Below are 13,726 nucleotides of genomic sequence, written 5' to 3' on the forward strand. Positions count from 1 at the left end.
TAAACCCACTGAAATACTGGAATATTTTATCTACCTCTATAAAAAAGCACAGAAGTAGATTATCATCATGCATATTATAGATAAGGCAGTTTTTCTTTTAATTGCATACATGCAAATGGTCATAATGTGAAGTTAACACATAGAAAATAGAAAAATATAGAAAAATAGGCATTTAAAAATATTTTAAGCTAGTCATAAGACTCCAAGGCAAGTCTCCTCAATGTAGTTTTAAAGTTAGCAATATTGGATCAACACCCTTGTAAACATTTAAACTGAGTTTATCCTATAGAGAAGGTGACAGATTTCTTACTGAGAAAAAAAATTCATAATAGGAGTTTTGTTTGCAATTTAACTACGAAGTTCAAACATAATTTTTAATATTGCATTCAAACAGATGCAGATTAAGGTATCATCTAGGAAAGAAATCACACAACAGCATGGATACTTTGAAGCATATGCTTAGATGCCAGCACAAGTACATACCGCTCCAGCGAGGCGGACCTAAGAAATAAATGTAACAAGTCATTGTACCCTGATTCTGTATCTCTTCAGTCACTGAACAACTTACTCACTGCTTTCAAAATGTTATAATTTCACCTTAGATAATTTTTTCTCTTGAGAAGAGCTCTAAGCAAATTTTTGAAAGTTTGACACTGGCAGTGTAATTTTAAACTGACTTGCTATCTTCCACTAGATAATGCATCAGCTGAGGTCACATTTAAAGGTTAGGCAGGCAGCAGCTTATTTGAGAATTTTTACCCAACAGAAGCATGCTCAAAACTAGTATTTTTTTTATTTCAAATGAGAAAAAAACTAATTTTAAAATATATAAAAACTGCAGGTCTGTTGCTGTTTCAAGGCTCTCTACAGAGTTCTGCCAGGGTACACAGGCAGCACACATATCTGCCAGCCGTCTACTACCAATACAGCTGACAACAGCATTATGTCTTGCAAAATTTTCATTTATCTATAAGATTGAGATTATAAATAAACACTTAACGTACACAGTCTGAAAAAGCTGTATCAAACATACTGTGTAGCTTTGCATTCAGACTAAGTGCTACTGGAAATTACTTAATTGGCATAAATATCCTTATTCCTCAGGGACAAGTACTCTCATAGGTCATGCCTGAACATTTTTACATAGTGTACAGTGTATGGAAACATGATCCAGTGCAACTGCAGTGACATGAAGCCCAAAGAAGAGAATCAAAAACTGCTCACCATCAACAGTTTCTACTCTAATCCTTAAGGCAAAAAATACCCTGTTAATTTTTACATGGAAGTGAAAGGAATCCCACCTTGTCTGCGCAGCTCGTTTTTAACAGCTTCCACACCTCCTGTTTTCTCAATGAAATCATATATGACCTTTGAAGTTTCTTTGTCTTTTAGTTGAGCCTCTGAAATTCCACACAGATCAAACAGATTTTTCAGTTCCGGGTCTAAGTTGTTCACCTGCAAGTGAGATACACTGGTTTTAAGTAGCTTGGAATGTGGAGATATTTTGAAACTATCACTTATATTAGGGAAAAAAAATACTAACAAACCATATAGTTAAAAGGAACAGCAAAGTGATGTATAGGTCTCTGAGTTGACTTTTCAAGTCAGAAAGTACTACTTTAGGAGAAGTAAGTACCCTGCATGAAAAACTTAAGGTTTTGAATCTTTCCCCCCCCTCAGTCCCCCATGCCTATTCCCTTCTATTCCAACATCCCCCTGTTTACATCACATCATAAAATCCCAATTTATAACTATTTAATGTACAGTTAACTTGTTCTTTAATGCAAATCTTTAGTGCAAAAAGTCTCTAAAGTTTAAATCATTGTCTTCAGCAACTTATTAAATTACTTACATCAAAACCTGTGTTTGGATCCCAACCAACATGTCCAATGTGTCTAAAAAAAGCAGAAAAGCCCATTTAATCAGCATAAAAAGGATCCTGTTAACTAAAATAAGAGGACACCAAGATAACCAGAGATACCAGCTTCTAAATAATTCTTATTCCTCAGTGCCCCACTTGAGAATGGAATAGTAAAATGTCTTTAATTTTCACTTTTTGTCTCATGTCCAGAAGACAAAATGAAGAATTTCTCTCCTTAGGTTACAATCTGTGGCAAAACATGAAGGCTTCATGCCACCCTGTGGTGCATACGGATAATGATGGAAGAACTGCTCAGAGATCAAGGAGAAGTTTTGCCTTTACGCAGCAACTGGACCTTGAGCTATTGCCAAATTTTTCAGTGCCAGGCAGCTGGAAAGCCTCATCCTCCCTGTCACCAGTGTGTATCACTCCTTTCTCATTCACATCTTTCAATGATAAGGCAGGACTGCTTTCAGCTGCCATCTTCCTAAGCTTCTAGCAGCCATTTCATGTGGCTACTGAAGTATTATTTGATGTGATGCTATAACCAGTTAGAACACAGATGAGTTTTGTGCCCCTCCAAGCTACTTGACAATACTGCTATTGGATATGGAAAAGAGAACCATAATGTTACCAGGACTCCACGTTTTGTGATTCTTTGCACACATGGTGAAGGAACTGTATCTTCTAGAAGGAAGATACAGTTCTCAGAAGTTCAGCTCAGAGTTATAAAAAATACCAGGTCAGCTGTTAGTAGCCACAATGCAGTCTAGGCTACACTTGATAAATTACTAAGGCTGTTTGGCTGCTGTTAAACAGTGCCTTGCACAACAGACCTTGTATTCTTGCTTGGGTCTGTTTTTATCAGCAGCATAAGTTTTCTTCATTAAAATACTGAAGTACAATGATCAGTTTTGGTTTTGGTATAACTATGGCTAGTTAACTACTTATTTTAAGAAGCAAGTAAAAGGTTTGGTTTGAAGTGAAATTATGCCATAAAAAAGGAAAACCAACAAAGTCCCTGTTTTACCTAATTATTTAAATGCCTTTAACTAACTACCAAAATATGGGATGATTTGTTTACAGGATTCTGAATGCTAAGATATAGCTAGCTTCACATAAATTAGACATGCATTTCCTAACAGGGTCTCACAGCTGATCACAATGTATTTAACCTGGCATATGTAAATTGACATCAGTTTACCACTAATATGATCTTACCCACATATTTGTGCACATCTGTATGACTTGGGATGCTCCTTTACAGGATCACAGAATTTCTAGGTTGTAAGAGACCTTTAAGATCATCGAGTCCAACCCATGTTCTAACATCTCAACTAGATCATGGCACCAAGTGCCACATCTAGTCTTTTTTAAAACACATCGAGGGATGGTGACTCCACCACCTCCCTGGGTAGATGATTCCAGTATTTGACCACTCTTTCTGTGAAAAACTTCCTCCTTAATTCTAGCCTGTATCTCCCTTTGGCACAGCTTGAGACTGTGTCCTCTTGTTCTGTCTGTTGTTGCCTGGAGAAAGAGACCGACCCCCAGCTCACCACAGTCACCCTTCAGGAAGTTGCAGAGAGTGATAAGGTCACCTCTGAGTCTCCTTTTCTCCAGGCTGAACAGCCCAAGCTCCCTCAGTCGTTCCTCACAGGGTTTGTGTTCCCAGCCCCTCTCCAGCCTCGTTGCCTCCTCTGTTCGCACTCAAGCATCTCAACGTCCCTCCTAAACTCAGGGGCCAGAACTGGACACAGCACTCAAGGTGTGGCCTCACCAGTGCTGAGTACAGGGGAGAATGACCTCCCTGCTCCTGCTGGCCACACTATTCCTGATACTGGCCAGGATGCCATTGGCCTTCTTGGCCACCTGGGCACACTGCTGGCTCATGTTCAGCCGACTGTTGACCCCCAGGTCCCTTTCCTCCTGAGCGCTGTCCAGCCACACCATCCCCAGCCTATAACGTTGCAGGGGGTTATTGTGGCCAAAGAGCAGGACTCGGCACTTGGACTTACTGAACTTCATCTTACTGGACTCTGCCCATCCATCCAACTGTTCCAAGTCCCTCTGCAAAGCCCTCTGTCCCTCTAACAGATCCACACACGCTCCCAGCTTAGTGTCATCTGCAAATTTGCTAATGAAAGACTCTAAACCCTCATCCATGTCATCAATAAAAATATTAAACAGAACTGGCCCCAGCACAGACCCCTGAGGGACACCACTGGTGACCGGCTGCCAGCTGGATGCAGCACCATTCAGCACCCTCTCTGGCCATCCAGCCAGTTCCTAACCCAGCACAGAGTGCTCCTGTCCAAGCCACGGGCTGCCAGCTTGTCTGGAGTGTGCTGTGGGAGACAGTGCCAAAGGCCCTGCTGAAATCCAAATAAACAACATCTACAGCCTTCCTTGCATCCACTAGGTGGGTTACCTGGTCATAAAAGGTGACCAGGTTGGTTAAACATGACCTACCCCTCCTAAACCCATGCGGACTGGGTCTGATACCCTGGCCATCCTGTCAATTCTGTGTGATGGCACTTAATATAAACTGTTCCATTATCTTGCCAGGTACTGAGGTCAGCCTGACTGGTCTATAATTACCAGGATCCTCCTTTGCACCCTTTTTGTGAATGGCTATCACATTGGCCAGCTTCCAGTCATCCGGAACCTCACCAGTGAGCCAGGACTGTTGGTAAATGATGGAGAGTGGCTTTGCAAGCTCATTTGCCAGCTCTCTCATTACCCTGGGGTGGATCCTGTCTGCTCCCATAGATTTATGAACATCCAAGCATTTCAGTAGTTCTTTGACTGCCTCCTCTTGGATAATGGGGGGACCATTCTGCTCCCTGACACCATCAACCATTCCAGGCGGGCAGGTGTCTTGAGGGCAAATCATCTTCCCACTAAAAACTGAGGCAAAGTAGGCATTAAGCACTTCTGCCTTCTCCTCATCTGCAGATGCTAAGTTCCCTCCCTTGTCCAATAAAGAACAAAGGCTGGTCTTACCCTTCCTTCTAGCATTAAGGTATTTGTAAAAACATTTTTTATTATCCTTTACAGAAGTCGCCATTCTAAGTTCAAAATGAGCTTTGGCCTCCCTAATTTTTTTTCTGCATGCTCCAGCAGCCTTCTTGAATACTTCCTTAGAGACCTGACCCTCCTTCCAACGCTGATACATCCTCTTTTTATTCCTAAGTACCTCCAAAACCTCCTTGCCCAGCCAGGCTGGACGTTTACCCCGTTGACTGATCTTTTGGCACACAGGGACAGTCTGTTCCTGTGCCCTCAAGATCTCTGTTTTGAGGCATGCCCACCTTTCCTGGACTCCTTTGTTTTTAAGGGCTGTTTCCCAAGGGACGCTCTGAATAAGTCTCCTAAACAGGCCAAAGTCTGCCCTCTGGAAGTTCAATGTAGGGGTCTTACTGGTGCTCCTCCTGACTTCACCAACTATTGAGAACTCTGTTATTTCATGATCACTCTGCCCCGAGCGACCTCCAACCACCACATCTCCCACCAGCCCATCTCTATTGGCAAACAGTAGATCTAACATAGCCCCTCCCCTGGTGGTTCACCCACCAGCTGCGACAGAAAGTTGTCCTCCGTACATTCTAAGAATTTCCTGGACTGCCTCTTTACTGCTGTATTAAGTTCCCAGCAGATGTCTGGTAGGTTGAAGTCACCCACAAGAACAAGGGCTGATGATCTTGAAACATTACCTAGCTGCTTATAGAATAAGTCATCTACCTCTTCTTCCTGGTTGGGTGGATGATAACAGACTCCCAGCAGGGTGTCAGCCTTGTTGGCCTTCCCCTTAATTCTTACTCATAGGCATTCAACTCCATCTTCCTTAGTTTCAATTTCTACGGCATCGAAAGTCTGCTTAACATAAAGGGGCACCCCTCCTCCTCTTCTTCCTTTCCTGTCTCTTCTGAGGAGCTTGTATCCATCCAGTGCAGTACTCCAGCTATGTGAGTCATCCCACCATGGTTCCGTGATGGCAACTACATCATAGCTCTGCAGTTGCACCATGGCCTTTAAGAGGTTGTGAGCATACAACTCAGTTTAGTGCACTTAATTGACTCTGAAGTTTTATATGCCATAGTTTTAGCATTATTTTTTGTTCATTTTTCACCCTTCAGAGTAAATTACTTGTACACACTGACTATAACACACGTTTTCACGCTTCTTTTCAATGCAAATACATATTATCAGATAACCCCAAATCTTATGCTACTTAGAAGAATGTATACAGTAATAAGTTCCATTCATTTTGAGTACAGACTGTTGTTTTTTTCTCAAAACACTGCAACTCCTTATCTGTCTAACAAAAGACATTCAAAAATTTTACCTACTGATTGTAACTTTGATCTGGCATAAACAGTGACCATGTTGGTCTTCACAAATATCATAGCAGAAATGATACAAATTATCCTACTGGCTTATTTGCCTAACAGTACCAAATGCCAGTTTCCATATGTTTGTACAAAATCAGTAGTTAAAGTATCTTACATGGTAAGATGACACATATCTGTTGCACTCTACAGGAAACTTAAACAGACCTCAAGCCAAAAGGACTTTCAACAGACTTCTTTTGTAAAGGGTCACCATTTACAACTTAAGGTTACATCCATTATATGATACTGGAACATATTTTTTGTTTGAATGTCATTAAGTATCTTATCACCTTACTCTCAGCTTCCCTAAGTCACAATCTGATAGGCTTCATAAACAAAGTCTCAAAGTAATTTTACATCTATGCTGCTGCACAACCCCTTCCACAAATTCCAACAGAGGTCTGACAGGGTAATGCAAATTTTGTCCACATATGCTCAAGTCTGCATCAGTACAGTCATAACAATGACCAGCTACCAAGCACTCTTCATTTTTGTTTCCCTCTTCCTTCTTTTCTGTATTTTTCCATTCAAGTGACACTAACAGATGCAGCACTTAATTGATACTCAGATCAGTAAGAACAAGGTTGATGCCTGAATTTTCTAAGCAGAGTTTGTTTAGGGAAGTGTTTTAGCCCACCTCTTTTATGTTCCACCCCCTATCCCATTCTACAGAGCGCTGTTCCAAAACACTGTGCAGTAATGTTACTGTAACTAGTAATGCCAACATTACTTTAATGGAATTATATTCTGGGAAAACACATCAGTGTAATGATGCAACATATCACTTCAAAAGAATAAGACATTCACTTGGCATGTAAACTTCACACTGCTTTTCTCATGCTTCACAGAAACTGATCTCTCTTGTAACTAACCCAAGCTCTAAGTTCCTGTTGCTTCAGCAAATAAAGTACATTTATTTTAAAAGGCAGAAGATTATTACAACAAATAATGTTCAGGAAAGCAACAGTTACTTGAATAAAGAGACCAAAACCAAGTTTCATGAAAGTGAAGCTCAAAGTGGTACATTGTAACTAGTCCAAAAGATTAAAGATACATAAGAAATGACAATAGGAAAAATTTCTGAAGGATGTATGCTGTACTTTGATCACAAGGTACAGGTCCTAGCCTACACAACAGAAAGCTTGCAAACAGAAAGCCAAAGATGAAATCATGGCAAGTAATTTCTGCAGTTATGACAAGTCAGGACACAAATGTGTACTCCACATGACACATGCACAGCTAAATATGTGCAGGGGTAGGAATTACAGTGTTAAAGAGTTGACCACTGAGGTTGAATGAGTCTTCACTGAGCTGACAACTTCAATAAGGCACCTCTATGCAGCTGAAGTCTTTTCTAAGCTGATTTTCCATAGCAAATTACTTTTTGTTCACAGCTGCAGGAAAATCCTCATCTATGTATAAGCTAACCTCCTTTTAAACCCCACAGCATTCCAACTAGCATTTACTTAGTTTAGGTTACACAGGTTCAAGAGTTGACCATTTTCAAGTGTAACTGACACAAAAAAAAAAAAAAAAAAATCAGAAAAGCAAAACAGCAACATCCTTCCCCACCACCCCAAGCCACAAAACTCCCACCCATCCAAAACCAAACTCAAACTCATGAACATACTTACTGGAAATTAGAGGGAGTTCCAATATCTGCCTTTGTCAATCTTCTCTTTTTAGTTTTTCCTTTCTTCTTTTCTTTGGTATATGAAATATTGTTGACTTGTGGAGTATAAAATCTGTTAGTTGTAATTTCTGGGTTTTTGATATCAACAGTTGCCATTGGTAGATTTGGGCCTGTGAAAGTAAAGTACAGGATTTTTACTACTGTGTTTCACCAATGCCATGTTCAATCCACAAACTTTGGGAGTTGTTTTTGACCCGTAAAACATTTGTACTCTAGCTGTAGCTCCTCATGCCACATGCATCCAGATGGGTTCTGGATGTCAGATGCATAAACTAAGATATTTGATTAAAAAAAATTGTTGCTAGAGCAGAGCAACAGGAGTATTTTCTGAACTACAACTTGTTTTTTGCAACATGCATGGAACACATGGAATGATGAGACACATTAAGATACAACATAGCTACAATCCTAGATAAAATCAAAGATGTAACTCTCATAAACAGACCCAAAGAGCCAGCAGGCCATTACCTGGGCAGCATACTAAACTGATCCTTCAGGAGATAGAACCTTCCCTTAATAAACCCCAAGTGGGAATGCTTTCTGCCATCACACACAACCTGAACATCACAACGGCTTCAAAAGGCTGCTCTGGACACACTCCTGTCTTCAAATACAGGACAATATCTGTGGAACTATTCAGGGTTTCTTATGTCTCACTCTTTGACAGGTTTTCAAAACAGTGAAGTCCCAGATTAGAAACAGCTTGCAGAGACAGTACAAAGAGCACTAGAAATACAATTTGTAATCTTTGTGTTTCACATAAATTCTCAAACTTTGCTTTTAATTCTAAATAATTCTGAATTATTATTCTAGTTATTTGAATAATACTCCTGCTAATTTAAGCATCTTAATATTATGTTACTTGCATAATGCTAGCAAACTAACATACCTAGCACATGTTCCACTCAGGTTTTTTAGCTTTCACAGAAGATAATTCCAGACATAAGCACATGATAGCACTACTTAAATGCTAAGAGGCAACTTATGCATTTATCATATACATACACATATACACAGGTGTATTTTTATAGAAACCTACAAAAAGGGTAAGTAATTTCAGTTTTGGAAGAATGAGATTAGGCAGGTCATTTAAAACCAGTTTGGCCAGAAACAGTTTGAAAACATTCTCTACTTCCCTGTGAGTTAGGACCCAGTAGTTAACAAATGAACTAAAGACACAGTCTTACTGGGCAGACGATAAAAAAAATATAATTAGACTTTGATAAATTTGAATCTTGTTTTGACACTATTTTTTCATAACTGCATTCAGAAAGAACCAACAAGCCTTATGTTCACAGTGCAATATAAAAATCAGAAAGGACAAGTAGACAACACAACAGGTAACATAGCTGACACTTGCATTTAAACACCTCGGGGGAGGCACCTAGTATTGGCCAGGACAAAAAACAAAACCAGAAACATGACACTGGGCTAGACAAAACTCATCTAAAACATATGACAACTCCAACACTCCTGTAGGAGTCTTAAAGGACAAGATTAAAAACTGCATTGAAACTGCATGAAAAGAATTCTAGAATGTTTTCTGCTAAGCAGAAATGCTTTTATCTAGAAATGTTTTGATCTAGACAACTGTCCTTTGAGAATACCCAAACATAACCTGACCACGTAAGACTACACAAAACAATCTGCATTGTAAAGAGTTTCACTTAAAAGTAGCACTGAATTGACTAATCATCAAATATTATCAACTCTAAACTTAATAAGTTCAGTAAAATCTTCAGAATTAATTGCAAATCACAGTCCTAATTTCCTTGGTACCAAACACTAGGAGTTAATATTCACTTTAATCACCTATTACATTTTTTGTTATATTCTGTCCATTTTTACCTATTACATTGGTATTTACAGTTTCAATAGCTGTATTGACATTCAAAAAATAAACAGGTATCTCTATAATGCTAGTAAATTGGTGACATTCTTCTCCCAATTTCTAACAGTCTTTGAAGTGCATCTTTCTGTACATAAAATTCTGAACTAACCAAACATGGTCAGTTGCCTGTAAAGCAGCAGCAATTTGCAAACAGAAGTTGAATTCAGCTGAGCTAAAATCAAGGATGATTCCTAGACAATAATATTCATACAAGAGGTCGCAGTAAAATTAAAGATGAAAATTTTTCTTACCGTCCGGTTTAGACCTTTGATGTCCACGAGGGATAAAAGAACCTTGCAAAGAATTGTACTCTTCTAGAACTGCCATATTTATATCCAGTAAAATTTTTCCCATCATTACACATGCACCTTCCCCAGCAGGTGCAGACAGCTCAATAAACGAAGATGAGAGAGGCATATAGAGCTCATCATTAGGAAGTACCTGACAGTACAGTGGCCTTAAGCATCCACTGTTATCAATATCTGTGACGTCTTCAGAAGGGGCTCCAGAAAACGTTGTACAGAACATTTTGAAATGTTAATTCTAGTCTGTATTTTATTTAGAGTCTCTCTAGGTATCTGTCTCAGACTACAGACAGCTCTACAAGAAATGCAAACTGTTCTAGTTAACAGCTGAAACAAAATTCTGCCACATGGCTCCTCAAGATTCTCTCAAAACCTAATACTCTGACAAATCCTCATTTCATCCAGTACTCCACTACGAGGTCAGTTCAACCACAATAACTCTTCTTTATTTGCATAAAGAGACCTAGCAATTACAAATGAGTAGAACACAAATCCCAGGAAATTACAGACTAATACATTTTACATAACTGTTAATGCCAATTTGAGTTTAATCCTGCAATTCTACAAAAAAAAAACAAACCCAAAACCCTTAAATCCCTATCACTGAAAACATTATACAAAAGACCAAGTGCTTTTTCCATGCAGCTTCAATGTATGCAGAAAATCCAGACTAACAAGCCCCAGTAAAACAAAATTCCTCACAGCATTTCAACCATGGGTCATGTGAGTACAGAAATGTGACTGCTCTCATTTTACAGTTTTAGAGCTAGTAATGCATTAGCACAAAAAACACCAGCACAAAAAAGCAGGTGTTTAATCTTTTCTTCCCAACAAAATTTCTGAGAAGCAAATGCATATAGACAGTAAAATAAAAAGCAGCTGTTTTTACATTAGATGTGTTTTTTTATCCAGTTACATGCTGATAGTATGTATCTGCTCTAGTCTTAATTCCAAATACTGAAATGCAAAGTCTGTGTAGGGTGTAACAACCTGAGGCTATAATCCATGCCCTGACCATGTCTTATCTGTGACTGTTGAGGACACGGCCACACAACTTCTCACCAGCAGAGAAGACAGGCATTACAGAATTTGATAAAATCAGAAAAAGAAAAGGTTTTGATAGGTTTTGAAAGAGTATGTGGATGTCCCAAGGAAACAGTTTATTAAAAAACAGATGCTGAAACCTGTATATAACCTGAAGTGATTATAAATCTGAAAACACTGAGTATAAACCCTATGTCTTCCACAGAACACTCAGGATAAATTCAGCATAGGGATAATGACTGCAAGTTTAGTATGAAAGAATTTTTCTCAGAAAAATATTGTTCCCAAGGTCTTACAGCATGAGTTACGGAGAGTATTTTAAGCACAAAAATTTTTGCAGGTTTAGTTTTCTTAAATCTTATTCTATTCAAGGATAGCAAACTAGACCAATAAATTGTTTGTGTTATAACAGAGACAAAGGCCAATTTTTGTTTTGTGGGAGGTGTTACTACATGATCACTGCTGCTGTAATTCCCATCTGCTCTGCAGACACTGCTATCAGGGATGTGCTGTTTAGGTAACCAGAGCACTTAAAAGCTTTTGAAAGCTCAGAAAAGCTGGCAAGACCATCACACATTGTATTACTGTGAGTGTTTCAAAACTTAACAGCCCAGTCAAAATTTAATCTATACTATAAATGCCTGACCTAAACTGATGATTGCCTGAATTTCCTCAAAACTTAAAGTTTGTGAAAAAAAAGGAAAAACAATTTTTTGAGAAGTATTCCATATGAGGGAAGTTTTATCTGGGTATGTAAAATGAATCATTAGTTCCCATAATTCAGGCTTAGTTATGAATTACCTGTTTTGGTGACCTACAGAGAACTGCTTGAATGACTTGGTCAGAACAAATTTTAAGGCGACCACCTCAAACCATAAGCAGATTTCAGAAGATCAGTTGACTCTACCCTTGCTCAAGCAGCAAACTCACAAATACATGCTATGACCTGTATGATCTGGCTCACCAACAGAAATACGACAGGAGAAATCCCTTTTTAACTTCAGTGTGAATTCAGAAATCAAAAGCACCAAACTTGATATTCATTGATGCACCTTTTTCATGATTTTAGAGTGGATGGTAAAAAAGTTCTGTATCAAATTGATACATAGTTTGACTCCTTCCATCAAGTTAATAAGAGGATCTCCTGAGGAACCTGTATCTTCATGCTAGTGAGACACATTCCTGAGAGGCAAGGAGATTCAAATAATTCTTCATTCAAAAGGAATTTAATATTGATGAACATATGACATAAACCCAAAAGACTATGTTACATGGTTAGCCAGATATACTGAAATTGAAATATTATATTCTATTAAATCCATCATTATTATACCTGCCATTAAGACAAATGGACTAACTTTGTACTATGATCCTATACATGCAAATTCTGAAGATCAAACAGCAAGTGCATGCTACAAGGTTTTCTCAGTTTAAGCTGAAGGGTCCTCTCTCCTACTTGCAACAAAACATGCTTCTCCAGAAACATTCTTTACAAATGCCAGCTAAGCCACAAAGTTTTCAAGCCACAACAAATACCAAAGAACATAAACAAAAAGAATACTGTAACCTCCAGTTTACTGCTTTTGTCACTACATGACTATCCTGAACAAATCTGAAACAATGCTATACATAAACAGTAAATGACAGCAGAAGGAAAAAATAAAATGCAGTGATTCATGCAAAAAGCTTACCATTTGGTGGGTCTCGTCTTTTTTCTGTTGAAAAAGAAAAAGAGTCATTTAAACATAGGTATCACAGGAAAAATTAATTCTAAAGTTTAGTGTCTAGTGAAGCTTTCAATGACCTTGACCTCAAACTTAGGAATCTATTAAAATCCTTCAAGACTACTTGTGCAGTTGAAAAGTAGTATTACAGAACAAAAACCCCAATCTTAGATAACAAGCACTGATTTAAGGTGTACAAACTGAGCAGGAGCATATAAGGCAATAGCTACTGACTAGGTTTCAGGCATTTCAACTGTGAAGTAGAGTGAAATATTAAAAAATAATCTGTTTTAAATACAACCTATCAAAGTAAGATTTTTGAAGCATTATGCTTTCTGATGTCCACTGAATGAAACTGCTATTTCATTTTTATCTGAAAGGTAATTAGCAATTTTATAGAGTATTGTTCCCTTACAGAACCTAAAATTCAAATCATTTTTGCTTTATGCCTAAAAAATAGTACACATGGGGGTAAGACACTTCACCTACGTTATCCAACAGACAACTGAACAATATGGAAAGAACTAGAATCTCCTTGATACTAATATATTCTATTCACAGCACCAGTGTTTCACAGACTATGAAGAATCTGGCTTAATGATTTCAAATGTAAAGTTTCTACACCTCAATATTCTCAGCCTATATTAAGTTCCCCTTCAAAGGAGATTTCCCTCACTTACTATTAATTACTATCCACCCCCAGTATATATTTACATACAGTACATCTATACACACACTCTTAAGAAATTTGGATTTAGCAGCACCCAGAAAGGCAAGCAGTTTATCATCTCACTATGTAAGGATCACAACTCTG

The 13,726-nt window shown here is 38.4% G+C and overlaps 1 protein-coding gene across 1 annotated transcript in view; it reads right to left on the minus strand.

The window, feature by feature from the left end:
- WASL (WASP like actin nucleation promoting factor) overlaps positions 1-13,726 on the minus strand; it is a 53,441-nt gene that overhangs the window by 7,753 nt on the left and 31,962 nt on the right. Inside the window, exons 5-8 of the mRNA XM_054632012.2 lie at positions 12,880-12,903; positions 7,890-8,058; positions 1,853-1,895; positions 1,302-1,455 (exon numbers count right to left, since the gene is read on the minus strand). Of these exons, the coding sequence (XP_054487987.1) occupies positions 1,302-1,455; positions 1,853-1,895; positions 7,890-8,058; positions 12,880-12,903 (390 nt within the window). The remainder of the gene's footprint in view (positions 1-1,301; positions 1,456-1,852; positions 1,896-7,889; positions 8,059-12,879; positions 12,904-13,726) is intronic.

This window comes from Agelaius phoeniceus, chromosome 5 (assembly GCF_051311805.1).
Source record: "Agelaius phoeniceus isolate bAgePho1 chromosome 5, bAgePho1.hap1, whole genome shotgun sequence".
Classification (NCBI taxonomy): domain Eukaryota; kingdom Metazoa; phylum Chordata; class Aves; order Passeriformes; family Icteridae; genus Agelaius; species Agelaius phoeniceus.